Here is a 15,293-nt window from a genome sequence, read left to right on the forward strand (position 1 = left end):
TAAAAGGGTTTGGATTGAGGTCATCCTATGTGCGAGGAGTTGAATGAATGGTTTACAATGGACAGCTGCCAGGAGTTGAACTGAGTCGCTCTGTTAGGGACTGTTACACATTACAGCCCACTGCAGGGTCAGCAACAGTGTCCGGGCAAGAGCTGTAATCGTCCTGCAAATATATCCAGAAAATGAAAGGGGCTGCGCTCTGCTCTGAGGAGCATAAGATGCTCTGGAAAGTTCTGGGAACAAGCGAGGATGTTGAGTAGACTGGCAGACACAGGCCAAGCGATTAAGCAGATTCCTGCCTGGTCTCTTTACCACTGTTTCTCTCTCCTTCCTCTTCATAAACATGAACGAGTTTTATTTAGCACAAGATTGAGAAAAATGTCTACTGAGGTGGAGAGTTCAGGGATGTTAGCCAAATGTGTCATAGCATATTCCAGAGAACTTTGGCACTCCTCTCTAAAAATACTATAGTTAAGCCAGTCTAAAAAGGCTTCAAAGTGGTATAGCATTGCATTGCATAAAGGCTGGTCTACAGTCTATTCCATGGCTGTCCAATCTTGGATTCAGCTCCAACTTGCTCCAATGCATCCACCAGGAAGTTTCCAGTGACCTTGATTAGCTGCATCGTTCAGGTGTGTTTGACTTGGACTGGAGTCTGCAGAAGCAGCACTGGACATCCCTGGCCTGATGCCAAGTCACCAATTACTGACTATCTGGTGCATGCTGTAAACAACACTGGTAAGTGCTAGCAGTGCTGCCGTCTGGTTGGCTGGATTCATGCAAGTTCTGGGAGTCTCTGCATTTGTCAAGGTTTGTCCAGTTAAGAATCTTTGAAATCTACTTAGTTTTATTAAAAGTGCTTTTTAGTTTCTGTCTTCCTGTTGAAGTGAACAGCTCAGAATTAGCTACAATGTGGACCGGTGCACGATAAACTTGATAATGGATTATCAAAGATGCTCAAAAATATATTATATCTTGTTGCTAAGTGCAGAAGAGCTGATTGTACTGTAGCATCCAGGATAATAGCATTGTTTCCAGAACAAATGGCTTAGCTCTTGCACTTTTTTGTGTACAAAATGGATAACATTCAAATGAAAACAGTCCATGACCGTCCAAGTGGATAGTGGCAGCAAGACATAAACCTAACCGTAAGACTCTAACCAGGGGTGTCCAATCCTGCTCCCAGAGGACCAGTGTCCTGTAGAGTTCAGCTCCAAGCACAATTAAACACACCTGAAGAAGCTAATCAAGGTCTTCAGGGTTACTCAAGACTTCCAGGAGGGTGAGTTGGGGTAATTTGGAGCTAAACTCTGCCGGACATTGACTCTCCAGGAGCACGTTTGGACACTTCTGCTTAAGACCCTCACCCTCAACAATATACAAGTATAAAAATTATAACACAACTGCAACAATATTCCAATCATTTGTTCATAACTGCAATAGTATAAATATTTTTATTTGTATATATATTTTTTACAAATGATCATAACTGCAACAATATTCCAATTTAATTTTTTTTCCCAAAAGTTAACATTAGATCACAACTGCAACAACATACCAATTCAGTTTGTTTATAACTGCAACAGTATAAAAATATATAAAAATATAACTGCAACAAAACACAATAAAAGGAATTGTTCAAAACTGGAACAATATAGCAGTTTGGTAAACACATAATTTATAATGAAATTGTCCTTAAATATGAATTTCTTTCTTGATGTGGTCTTCTTCACATTCAATCCCTTCCCGGGTTCATCTTAAAAAGGCATTTGTTGAATGGAAAAAAATCCTGAGTAATAAAACATGGACTGTAACATATGCTGTGAATATATTAAAAATACAAGCAGAATAATAAGAACTTGTAAATGGCATGCTTGTGGAGGACGTTTGGTATAAAGACATATGTGAGAGGTTGTTGTGTGTGAGGCAGACTGAGAAGGTTGTGACAATGTAAGAGAGTATGTTGTGTGAGTATGTGTGTAGGGCTGCACGATTAATCGCACGCGTTTGTCAAATGCGTTTGCAGATGAATCGCATTCGATTACTAACGTGATATTGACATAGCTTGTCAGTGAACTACAACCGCTCCATTTGAAAACAGGTGGTGGTCTGGTGGATATTTATTTCTAATCACAGGACCGGCTTTACTGACGAGACATGCATGACTAATGCATGCGATTAATCGTGCATCCTGTGACATAAGAAAATGTGCACCAGAGACCTGCACATCTTCTGTGATGCATCTGAAAGAGCATATGGCTCAGTATCATATCTACGCATAAAAGACAAGAATGGCCATATACATATTTCAGTCATGTTGGCTCGTTCACGTGTAGCACCCAGCAGGGGCGTCGCACCCGTGGGGGAACACCCACACTTTTCCGGGTGAGAGGCTTCAACACCCACACGTTTTCTGTAGTTTTTCTGCAGTTTTGCACAAACGCCTTACTACAGTCGCTCCTCCGTTTCTCTGGCCACTCTGTGTCTGCGCTCGCCGCGGCTGCCTCCTCCCCCTCCCTCTCAAACATGACACCGGCTTTGAGTGTGACCGGCTGATGATTGGCTGTTCTGCCTTAAGTCCCGCCTCTCTTGGGGTGTTATTGGTCAGCTCGTGCTGAGGAGGCGGGAACTTAGGCGGGAAGAGTTTGGGAAGATGTTCTGTTATCGTTTTGTAGACATGTTGAGTGTTTTCGGTATTATATTTCGTTTTTTAGACTAATGCTAATTGCTATCATTGGGATGTTCAGCAGCTAGCTTAATTCGGTTATGTAACGTTATGTGGCCATGCAATGTATAACATACCTGTGATGATGAAGGCAGGGAATTGACGAGGAGGGGGGACAAACTGTCATTTTTAAGCCATGTATTTATGGGTTCATTGCCAGTGCAACTGATTTTGAAATTTTGAGCATTGTTTGTTGATTAGCTGAATACTTTTGTGGATACTTACCTGTTGTGTTTTTTTTTTGTTGTTGTTTATAAACAAACCACATCCATCCCCCACACTTTTGAAAAGCTTGTTACGCCCCTGGCACCCAGGAAACAAATGTCCATGCCACGGCTTGAACTGACTGCAGCACTGACTGGGGTGCAGATGGCCAAAGTCCTCCAAAGGGAGCTCACAGTCACCATCAGGCAAGTCATCCTCTGGTCAGATTCTACCACGGTCCTTCACTGGCTGCTATCTGACTCCTGCAGGTATAAAGTCTTTGTAGGAACTCGAGTAGCTGAAATTCAGTCCCTCACAGACGTCAATTCCTGGAGATACGTGGATTCAGGAAATAATCCAGCAGATAAAATTACCCATGGAAAATCCTTAAAGGAGTTGAAACATTTATTTCGCTTGGCTAATGGACCAGACTTCTTGCATCAATCAGAAGCCTCCTGGCCAACCATGCCGGCAGCTAACCCGGAACCATATACTGAATTAAAGAAATCCACACTCTGCCTGCACCAATATACTAGTCTTGATGTCAAACTCCCAGATGCACCTGAGTATAACACATGGAAGGACTTGGTAAAGGCCACAGTGGCGAACCTAAATGGGGCGGCTCAGCCTTCCACCCAGACAGATGAAGCTGAGCATTATTTTGTCCATTTCCTCCTCCAACAAGCCCAAAAAAAAGCTCAAGGCTCTCTCATCACACCAGCCCTTACCATTCAATAGCCAGTTAATGTCTCCGTCTCCTGAATATAATGAAGATGCTGGGCTAATTAGGGTCGGAGGGAGACTACGTCATGCTGAACACATAGACCTTAATGCTCTACATCCCATAGTTCTCGACCCACATAAACAAAGATCTCCTTATTAAGGAATATGGTGCCAATCTCCTTCACCCTGGGCCAGAATGAGTCCTTGCAGAGCTCAGACATCACTATTGGAATTTGAGAGGCAGAGCAGCTATCAAAACCCATCAACTTGCATGTATTGAATGTCAAAAGTGGCATGCCCAACCCAAGATCCCTATGATGGCAGATCTCCCACCAGCTCGTCTTAGGCTTTACAAGCCCCCCTTCTATTCCACTGGAATTTACTGTTTTGGACCATTCACAGTAAAAATAGTATGACGAACTGAAAAGAGATGGGGAATAGTCTTCAAATGTATGACCACCCGATGCCTCCATCTGGATCTACTTGAGAGTCTGGACACTTCTTGATGTCTCTACGGAGATTTATCACTAGAAGAGGCATGCCCTTCGAGCTCTTTTCAGATAATGGCACCAACTTTACTGGAGGGAACAGAGAGATTAAAGAGGCATATGAAGCTATAGTACCCCAACTTAAAGAGCAATTAGCTGAACAGAAGATCTACTTCAGATTTATTCCTCCCAGTGCTCCACATTTTGGTGATATTTGGGAGAGGAAAGTCAAATCTAAAAGGAACAGACAGTCCCTGAAACAGTCCTCCGCACTGTTCTTATTGAAGTGGAGGGGATCATGAATGCCAAGCCTTTAGGTTATCTATCATCCGATATTGCAGATACGGACCCAATCACACGTAGCATCCTGCTCGTGGGACGCCACGAGTCCTCTCTCCCACAAGTGATGTATGACTCCAGCAATCTTCTAGGAACCGGGAGATGGAGACATAGTCAGGTACTTTTGGGCCAGATTTATTCATCTCTACCTGCCAACTCTCCAAGAAAGACAAACATGGCAAAAGGACAATGACCAGCTCAGGGTCAACCAGGTAGCGCTTATCATGGACCCTCAACTTCCACAAGCCCTCTGGCTAGTGGGAAAGGTGACCAGCACCTTCCCTGGTCCTGACAGACGAATAAGGATAGTTGCAGTTTAGGTTCAGGACCGAACTTATGTCAGACCGGTGGCTCGCCTAATCCCACTTCCCAAACTTGATGATGATGATGATGATGATGACAGCTCCAATCCTGTCACTTAAGTAGGGCTTACTACCATGTTCAAATGTCCCGAGTGACATTTGGGGGCAGCAATGTATGAAAGCCCTACAATGCCACCCAGAGGTATCTTTATGTCTATAACCTGTTAATGCTTGGGAAAGGCTTTACAAGTCAAGACATGCCCGGAAAAGTATCAGGAGGCAGTCTATGTGTATCTGTAAAGTGATTGACTTATTTATTGTGCAAGAAGAGGGACTACTGCATGTTTGTTTTTTTCTGTGAGTGAGTGATTGATTAAAAGACCACACATGCACCAATACACCCACATGCACCTCTTATTGGCTTGTACCTGTAACAATTCAAGCATGCACAGATAATTTAAATAAAATCCTTCAACTGGGACCTGCTCTCTTGCTGCGGTTTCTCTTACCGGAAACTCCCACTACCATTTCTACATTTACCTAAATATACCCTTTAGCATCCCTCACGTTGTACTGTATACACAGAGCTCTGTGAACAGCCAGCCTCTTTTGCAATGACCTTTTGTGTCTTGCCCTCCTTGTGCAAGGTGTCAATGGTCGTCTTTTGGACAACTGTCAAATCAGCAGTCTTCCTCATGATTGTGTAGCCTAAAGAACTAGACTGAGAGACCATTTAAAGGCCTTTGCAGGTGTTTTGAGTTAATTAGCTGATTAGAGTGTGGCACCAGGTGTCTTCAATATTGAACCTTTTCACAATATTCAAATTTTCTGAGATACTGAATGTGGGATTTTCCGTAGTTGTCAGTTGTAATCATCAAAATTAAAGGAATAAACATTTGAAATATATCAGTTTGTGTATAATAAATTTATATAATATACAAGTTTCATTTTTTGAACAAAATTAGTGAAATTAATCAACTCTTTGATGATATTCTAATTATATAACCTTGTATTTTATATTATGTATAAATTTATTTGATATATAAACAAAACATATTTTTGCATGTGTATTCATTTATATATACATGATAAATATATACAGTACACACATATTATGCAAACAAAAACTTTTATTTTGAATGTGATTAATCAGCATAAATCATTTGACAGCACTAAATAAAACAATTTAAAATGTACTTTGTAGTAAAACATTTAATTTTCATAATAATTAAGCAAACTTATTTTAACAAGGGATAGGCTATTTTTATTTGGTGTCATATGTGAGATACAGTACATTCAAAGCTTTCATTTTCTCACATTAGCATGAACAATATTAAAAGCTCACCCTAGTAAAGGGAATAGCAGAGAGAATAAAGTGTGTTAAGTTTAGGGCACTGGCAAAAAGAAAAAGGACTCAAGGGAGAAAATTAGGTAAAAACAGAGAAGAAAAGACACTTGCCTACTAAGAAAACTCTTTTGACAAAACAAACAAACCAAAAAAACGAACTTTGCAGTAAAACATTTAGCAAACAGAAAAAGTGAGCGAGAGAGAGACTGAGACATATTGATTGGTTTGGCCGTGGAGATCAAAGATCTGATTGTGTGCTCTTGCCTCTGTGTAAAATGAGTGAAAGAAGACTAAGTCCATCCTTGAAGCGAGGAGACAAGATGCACAAGGGGCCTGTTATGGGGACAACCACTGGGGCCAGGAGCCTTCAGGGTTACAGAGGCCAGGATGAGTGGATTTTAATGTTTTGGATGTTATTGGTTACTGGTTAAAATCCAATTCATGCTCATTGGCTAATAATGTCAACCGATGCATTTTCTCTTTATTCTAAGAATTAGATTACCCATTTATTTATTTATATTTACATGCGAACTAAACAAAAACAAAACACGCCTAGTGAAGTTAAGAATTAGGACATGCGTTTATTTAATTTAATTTTTCTCTTAAATAGAATTCTCCCTTGTTTTAATTTTCCCTTTATTCTATTGTATGTTTGTGTGAATTAATAAATTAATCTATTTATTAAATTAATTTATAAAATATACATGCACACATACATATCTAAATGGACTGTTCAGCCATTATGCTTCATCTTTATGTGGTTTCACCTGAGAAGTGTCAAGGTCTGGCTTAAAACAAGGGAATAAATTCTGAAGAATGTTTCTACAAAACAGCTTTGACTTGCGTAGTATGGAAAAAATACTATGGATGTGAAATGGTGGCAGAAACCTGCTTGTTTGCAAACATTCTTCTAAACTTTCTCCTTTGTGTTAAGCAGAACAAAGGAATTTATGCACAAGATGACAAAACAGTGGTATTTCGATTACATCCACTTCGTCTGCGATTAAAAAATGTGAATGCAATCTCCTCCATTGCTGATGTTTGCAGGCAACAAAACAGTGAGATTCAGGAAGTGTCTGACTTCAAAGGTAGTTTTTGACCCCTCCCCTTCCTGCAGCCACCTACTCTCGCCTACATTTCAGGCGAGGCAAGGCGCATCTCAAACAAACCTTGTTTCTATAGAGTGACTGAAGGTGAGCTGATGACGACACAGCTGCTTCACGATTGGCCAGATTCAGCACATGACAATGATCACGTGTGTTTCGGGGTTTGTTCAACATTTACAGTTCCAATAATGGCAACAAATCTGTGTTTTTAGAACGATAAAAGCTTTTTTACTGTAGTCCCACTGTTTTATTGAGTGCAGTTTATCATACAACACTGATAAAAGCATATATACCCCACTGTATTAGTATTTAAATATCATATGATTATGTTGAACTTTATTCTTGAAAATATGGCGCTGTATTAAGCTAAAAACTGTTTATGTTGCTCATGAAAACGTTTCTAAAACGTCTGTGTATTTTACAAATATTGCATTTAATTTACTTCATCTGTGATAAAGTATCCAAACACCACGTGAGTGTCACCAAACGGGTGCAGAAAGTGTCCGGCTTGATATGTCTATTTTCAACTCCGCCCATGACTGCAAGCTACTGCTCTTGTTGATCGTTCTCGCGGTACTTTATTGTTATACACCGATTGGTCTGTGCAGCGCCACTTCAAAGCCAACACAACTATGTCCAGTGGTTCAATGCACCAAATGGTTCACCAAATTCATTCAAAACGTGGATTAAGAAATGAAATGCCGCTGTGGGTTGCTCAGAGATGAACAGTTCTGCTTTATCTTCTGGTTGGCAAAATTGAGCAGAACAGAAAACATTGTGTCTAAAATAACATGATATTAACAACTTAATGTACTGTTGAATAAGATGAGTATCACATTTGCACTTGTGTGATGATCTTGCACTTAGCCTACAGCTCTTGTGATATTTCGTAACTATGTGATGTAAATATGAGACAGAATCTCAAACGGGTGTTATGCCCCATTTCTTGAATTTTAGGGATATTCTCTAGGCTCCATCATGCAGAAGTTGTTGTCCTGCCTCATATTAGTCATTAATAGACTGTATTTAATGGCAGATGATCCAGAAAAGTGTGGTGCAGGGCAAGTGCGTGAAATGTTTTAATAATTGTTGCTGATAATAAATGCTGAATTCATTTTCCAGCAGGATTTGTCACCTTCTCACACTGCCAAAAGCACCAGAAGTTCGTTACATGACCATGGTGTTGGTGTTCTTGACTGGCTAGCAAACTCACCAGACCTGAAGTCCATAGAAAATCTGTGGGTTATTCTCAAGAGGAAGATGAGAAACGAGACCAAACAATGCAGATGAACTGAAGGCCACTGTCAAAGAAACCTGGTCTTCCAGACCACCTCAGCAGTGCCACAAACTAATCACCTCCATGCCACACTGAATTGAGGCAGTAATTTAAGCAAAAGTAGCACCTACCAAGTATTGAGTACATGTACAGTAAATTAACATACTTTCCAGAAGGCCAACAATTCACTAAACATGTTTTTATTTTATTTTTTATTTAAGTATGTATTTTCTGCACCATAAGGGGCACCGTATTATAAGGCGAATGCTAAAATATATGGTCTACAAAAAAAAAAAGGTAAGGGAAAGCAAAACAGTGAGTTTAGTTAAACTTTATTATACTATTTAAAAATACACTCACATTATTTTTTAATCAATCTTCTCCCACAGATCCATCAAAGTCCTCCACTTCTGTGTCTGAATTGAACAGCTGGGCAACAGCTTTTGAACAGCTTTCGCCATCAAACATGCGGGTTCCCTCTCATCATGGTTTATCTTTGCCAGTGTACGTAATGTACGTATTACGTCCCTGTGTCAGCGGGAAATGGTCTGAAATCAGTCAAGCAGAGCACTAACCAAAAACGCACAACAACATTTTTTACATATTTTGGAACTCATTGCACACATAATTTCTCCGGATTAGAGAAATCTGAATGACCGACCGAATCTTGCAGAGAAGGCGAGCGTGAACAGGAGCAAATTTTGGTAAGTATTCTGATTAATTATCTCCCTTGACTTTATGCCTCCACGTTCCCCCAATAGCCTAATAGACAGTAAAAGATTGCCTGTTAACTTCTCCTCCTGTCCATACAGTAATTTTTCTACTGTGCGACAGAGAATCACTGGTTATGAGGCAATCGTTAGCCTATTTTTTACAAAAACTACTTCTACGGGAACATAACGTAAGATACAAGGTAATGGAGCCTTTTATACATTTTCGTGTTTCTTTAGAAATAATTAATGGAAAAATTGAGTCTTTAAACGCCTCAGATGTAAAGTTATTCACTGTCAAAGTGACACCAAAATGAATGGGAGTCAATGGAATGCTAACAGCAGGTGGCGGTCCGCTAGCCAATGGCGGCGCCCAGGGGTGCTTCAAAAAAAAATATGAAACCTTGCCCCCCTGGAGTTACGAATGCCTTGCTCTGATGTCATGCTGACGTGTGCCAAAAATCTCTCTCGACCGCAAGGCGCACATGTTGGATTCTGCAGTCGGGGCGCAGTTGCTCTCCACCAACTGCGCTGATCAAAAGCATGATGGGAAACGACTTGCTGACGACACAGCCTAATGCTCACTGATTTGAACAAGTGTGATGTTATGTTCTCTTTTCAAAGGGGGGGTGGAATGCTATTTCATGCATACTGAGTTTTTTACACTGTTAAAGAGTTGGATTCCCATGCTAAACATGGACAAAGTTTCAAAAATTAAGTTGTACGTTTGAAGGAGTATTTCTGTTCCAAAAATAATCCTTCCGGTTTGTCACAAGTTTCGGAAAGTTTTTTTTTTTTTAGTATGGCTCTGTGTGACGTTAGATGGAGCGGAATTTCCTTATATGGGTCCTAAGGGCACTTCTGCCGGAAGAGCTCGCGCTCCCGTATAGCAGAGGACTGAGAGCACCACAGACTTTCACTGATCAGAGCGAAAGCGTTGAGAAATGTCACAAAAGGAGTGTGTTTTTGGTTGCCAGGGCAAGACAACCCTGCACAGATTACCAAAAGAGAAACAGCATTAAGGGACCAGTGGATGGAGTTTATTTTTACAGAGCATCAACGGAGTTGTGCAACTGTTTGTGTTTGTTCCCTGCATTTCGAAGATGCTTGTTTTACAAACAAGGTCCAGTTTGACGCCGGATTTGCGTATCGTTTATTTCTTAAGGATAATGCAGTCCCAACGAAAAAGGGTCATGATCGTGTGTTGGAAACGCATGCGGTGAGTAAAACTGCTTCAAATATCTCTGTGTTGTTAACTTAGCTATCGACATGTAAGCACATCAAGTAAACAACATACGATGTTGTCATCAAACTGCACTTTCCACATGTACAGCTTAAAAAAAAAAAAATGATGACAAAGTGGAACTTAGTCATTTTCCAAAACCGCTAAGCAAATATATACAGTTTCAGTACATACCACATAGAGATATCATTGCTGATGCTGCTCTTGTTAAATTTCAGCCTCTGGATCTGATTCTGGATCATAAATATACGCTGAATCTGACTGTTTGCGCAATGCTGCATGAAGGCGAACACACCTTTTCACTCTTAATTAGGCTACCTTAATTATTATGACATAGTCTTCCGTGAACGCAGCATTCACCTAGTCCAACCCCAATCAAACACACCTGAACAAGCTAATTAAGGCATTTCAGATTACTAGAATCCGATGAGTTTGATCAGGGTTATAATTGACCTGATTTCCTTGGATCTTTAAAACCCCATTTTCCAGTGAAAGCTACTGCACTAACACGTATTTGTTTTAGTTTTGTGTGCATTGTTGTTCACTGATCCTGATTCAGTACATTTTCCAGCAGAGATTATTGCGAGATCGCAGGTCAGGAGGATGACTGCTCGAGTGTGTTTCACGTTGATTGCTGTTTTATCGTGTCTGTTCGACTACTTGAGCATAACTCACGCTATTCATAAACGAACCACAGGTGAGTAGATCTGTTGACTTCATTACACAGCCAGAAAAAATAGCCATGTTTCCACTGCTGGAACTTTACCCAGGAACTAGGGACTTTGGGCTGCTACTATGTGTTTCTACTGCAGGAACCAGGATCTAAACAGAAAGTTCTAGTTAAATAATAGCCCCTCAGAAAGACCCTGCTGGTGAGGTATTAGTTTTTTTTAAAGGTGTGAAAACAATTTCAAAGATCTGGAACTTTCGGGGGTGGGATTTGGGTGCTGACAATGCTGACTGGTTGAGTTCAGGAGCTCAGTGCTCATGTTACCAATGAGAGCAGTTTCAACTTGGCTAGTCCTTCTGACATTGGATGTTTCTTTAGTGGTTAAACCTAAAATTCATTTATGGTGACTAACAGGTAATCCCTGTTCCACAATCTATTATTGTTAAAATGAAAATCGAGGCAAAACCGTTTGAGATTGTTTCATTGTAATGTAGGCTATATAGACCTAATGTTACACATTTCCCTTAACTACATTTCTGCATCTAAGTGATAATGAAAGGAGGCAGTGGTGTTTATCATTTTGTCTTATTGTACATGAACCGCGAGAAATTTCAGTAGCCAAGACGAGTGGACTGTTATAAAGTATGCTGCTTTTTGCAGAATTATTGAACTTGCTTCGTCCTGTCTGTGGGAGATCACGCTTTTGAATCGAACTCGTAAAGTCTGAACTACCGAGGATGCAAGTCTGAAATTTGCGTCGTTCATATTGAGAAGTGTGCACAGACCTACGACACCAGACTATTTGCCTAATCTCATGGTACTTTTGACTGCAGTGCAAATGCAGAAAGCAACAGGTCTGGGGGGAAAGTTCCTGGTACAATTGTTCCGGGTCATTTCAGTGGAAATGCGGCATTTTGTCTTTGGAACTAACGGTTAAGGAATTCGTAGTCCGTTTTAAAACCTTTTTGATTTGAAACGGACATGACTAAAATTTGTATTTCGGTTTGAGGCCCATTGAGAAATCCCTGATTTATAAATGTTGAAGTCATGAAATGCTGTCAACTTGACTACGGGCCTGTTTGTGTACTGCCCGTTTCCTGTGAGTTTGTTACTGATGATGATAATGGACGATAATGGACACTAAGGGTCCACACACGAGTGAGGAGTTGAATTCAATGTAAGTTTGAGCAGAAACTTTGCCTTCTGCTGTCCTCTAAATTAGGTTTGAATTAATCACTTGGGGTAGTTTTAAGCACAAGATGTCTTTTACAAAATTAAGTGGAATAATACTTGGAATTTAACTCTCTGTAGGTAATACTTGCTATTCAAGTTGAGTGCTGTTTATTGATGTGGCATATAGTCCATATGCACAAACTAAAGCTGACCATTTGTCCACACAGTGAAGCCGGGCCAATGTCCCCTACCGGAGATGATTCCACTGCGTGCTGAAAGCTGTTTCCATGATAGCCAGTGTCCTGTCACACAGAAGTGTTGCCCAACCACTATAGGCTTTGCATGCAGTGAGCCACGCGGCAAGCTCCAGGGCAAAGGCCAGGGTCAGGGAAGTGACCAGGGCCACGGCCACGTCCAGGGAAGCGGTCGGGGCCAAGGTCAGGGAAGCGGCCAGGGCCACAGCCTCAGCCAGGGCCAGGGAAGCGGCCAGGGTCAGGGAAGGGGCCAGGGCCAGGGTCAGGGAAGGGGCCAGGGCCACGTCCAGGGAAGCGGCCAGGGCCACAGTCAGGGAACTGGCAAGGGAAGCGGTCAAGGCCAGGGCCAGGGAAGCGGCCAGGGCCGCGGACAGGGCCAGGGAAGCGGTCAGGGCCATGGCCAGGGAAGCGGTCAGGGCAAGGGAAGCGGTCAGGGCCACAGCCAAGGCCAGGGAAGCGGCAAGGGTCAAGGAAGCGGTCAGGGCCACGGCCAGGTCCAGGGAAGCGGTCAGGGCTACGGCCAGGGTCAGGGAAGCAGTCAAGGCAAGGTCCCGGGAAGCGGTCGAGGCCACAGTCAGGGAAGCGGTCAGGGCCAGGGAAGCGGCCAGGGCCGCGGCCAGGGCCAGGGAAGCGGTCAAGGCCATGGCAAGGGAAGCGGTCAGGGCAAGGGAAGCGGTCAGGACAAGGGAAGCGGTCAGGGCCACAGCCAAGGCCAGGGAAGCGGCAAGGGTCAAGGAAGCGGTCAGGGCCACGGCCAGGTCCAGGGAAGCGGTCAGGGCTACGGCCAGGGTCAGGGAAGCAGTCAAGGCAAGGTCCCGGGAAGCGGTCGAGGCCACAGTCAGGGAAGCGGTCAGGGCCACGGCCAGGGTCAGGGAAGCGGTCAGGGCAAGGGAAGCGGCCAGGGCAAGGGCCAAGGAAGCGGTCAGGGCCACGGCCAGGTCCAGGGAAGCGGTCAGGGCTACGGCCAGGGTCAGGGAAGCAGTCAAGGCAAGGTCCCGGGAAGCGGTCGAGGCCACAGTCAGGGAAGCGGTCAAGGCAAGGTCCAGGGAAGCGGTCAGGGAAGCGGTCAGGGCCACAGTCAGGGAAGCGGTCAGGGCCATGGCCAGGTCCAGGGAAGCGGTCAAGGCAAGGTCCAGGGAAGCGGTCAGGGCCACAGTCAGGGAAATGGCCAGGACAAGGGAAGCAGTCAAGGCAAGGGTCAGGGAAGCAGCCACGGCCAGGTCCAGGGAAGCGGTCAGGGCAAGGGAAGCGGCCAGGGCCACAGCCAAGGCCAGGGAAGCGGCCAGGGCAAGGGCCAAGGAAGCGGTCAGGGCCACGGCCAGGTCCAGGGAAGCGGTCAGGGCCACGGCCAGGTCCCGGGAAGCGGTCAGGGCCACAGCCAGGGAAACGGTCAGGGCTACGGCCAGGGTCAGGGAAGTGGTCAAGGCAAGGTCCAGGGAAGCGGTCATGGCCAGGGAGCTGGCCAGGGCCGCGGTCAGGGCCACGGCCAGGGAAGCGGTCAAGGCCACAGTCAGGGAAATGGCCAGGACAAGGGAAACGGTCAGGGCAAGGGCCAGGGAAACGGTCAGGGCAAGGGCCAGGGAAACGGTCAGGGCAAGGGCCAGGGAAGCGGCCAGGGCCATGGCAAGGCAAGTGGCCAGGGCCATGGTCAGGGCCATGGAAGCGGTCAGTGCCAGTGCCAGGGCAGTGGCCAGTGCCAGAGTTGTGATTGTGGAGGTGGTTGCCGATGTGGTCATGGTGGGGGATGTAATTGTTGAAATGGTCAAGGGTATTTTGCGTGACACTCAATGGTGCTCTTCTCAGTTTGGTCCTCTTATTCTTATGGAATGTTTTCCCTGTTTGTTCATGGTTTACAAAGACTTGTCCATCAAATAAAAAATAATTGCTTGATTTTGAAGTGTTTTGAGATCATTTGTTTTTTCTTGTATAACTGCTCTCTGGCATCAGTGCTTTAAGTTCCTCTCCCTAAGACCTGATTGAGTTGGTGAGATAATTGGGCATTCATGTGCTTGTTTAAAAGGGGATATGTATCGATAGTAGGAATGTACAAAAGGGTAAGATTTAGTGCCTGGTGCCCTCTGCTGGACATTTAATTTGTCACTCTTTAGGATATACATAATTTCTGAATCACCTGACTATCATTCTTGTAATTTCATTGGTTTAGATCGGGAGAAATGAATGTCAGTCAAAATGTGTTCTTGCCCAGACATGTAACTTTGTGCTAAATCTTACGGCAGTTTTTTTTTAGAGATCTCCGTGCTGATTGGGTCCGATTTATAGTTCATACTGTAACCACACCCATACTGATGTATGAAGCAAAAGACAAAAGTAAAGAACTTTATTGTGGACATGGACCAAGTGATTTATTGTTCTGCCTGAACAATCTGTAACGGTTGTCACCTAGTATATGATCCGCACCTTAACAACTTTCATACAAAATTTGGTCCTTCGAGCTGGATTTAAGCAGCTACTTCAGCATCACCATGTCCAGAATAGAAAGACAGGCTACCTCAGATTTACCAGCAGTTCGACAATGTCGACAAGTCATCCAACCAAGATACTTCGATGACTTCTATGTTGATTACACAATGCCATGTCAGCTACTTCATTCTGATGAACAGCCTGCAACTGGACCTGAACCAGGTAAAAAGCGTGCCTTTAAAGAGTTCCCATGTACTGAAAGCGGACCAGAACCAACGAAAAGTATGAGCACTGCATCAAATGAAAGAAGC

General features: G+C 43.4%; 1 protein-coding gene across 1 annotated transcript; it reads right to left on the reverse strand.

Annotated features, from left to right (window-relative positions):
- Window positions 1–12,534: 12,534 nt before the first annotated feature.
- Window positions 12,535–14,434, reverse strand: LOC113116577 (uncharacterized). The gene is made up of 2 exons (XM_026284815.1): window positions 13,620–14,434; window positions 12,535–13,583 (listed from the first exon to the last, which is right to left on the reverse strand). The coding sequence occupies exons 1-2, from the start codon at window positions 14,295–14,297 to the stop codon at window positions 12,555–12,557; spliced, it is 1,707 nt and encodes a 568-aa protein (XP_026140600.1). The 5' UTR covers window positions 14,298–14,434; the 3' UTR covers window positions 12,535–12,554.
- Window positions 14,435–15,293: the final 859 nt, after the last annotated feature.

This window comes from Carassius auratus, chromosome 16, assembly GCF_003368295.1.
Source record: "Carassius auratus strain Wakin chromosome 16, ASM336829v1, whole genome shotgun sequence".
Taxonomy (NCBI): domain Eukaryota; kingdom Metazoa; phylum Chordata; class Actinopteri; order Cypriniformes; family Cyprinidae; genus Carassius; species Carassius auratus.

Coding starts and splice junctions, on each gene's coding strand:
- LOC113116577 (XM_026284815.1), bottom strand. CDS start 14,297: ATGACCACATCGGCAACCACCTCCACAATCACAACTCTGGCACTGGCC. Junction 13,584..13,619: donor CTGTGGCCCTGACCGCTTCC/CTGACCGCTTCC, acceptor TTGACCGCTTCC/CTGACTGTGGCCTCGACCGC.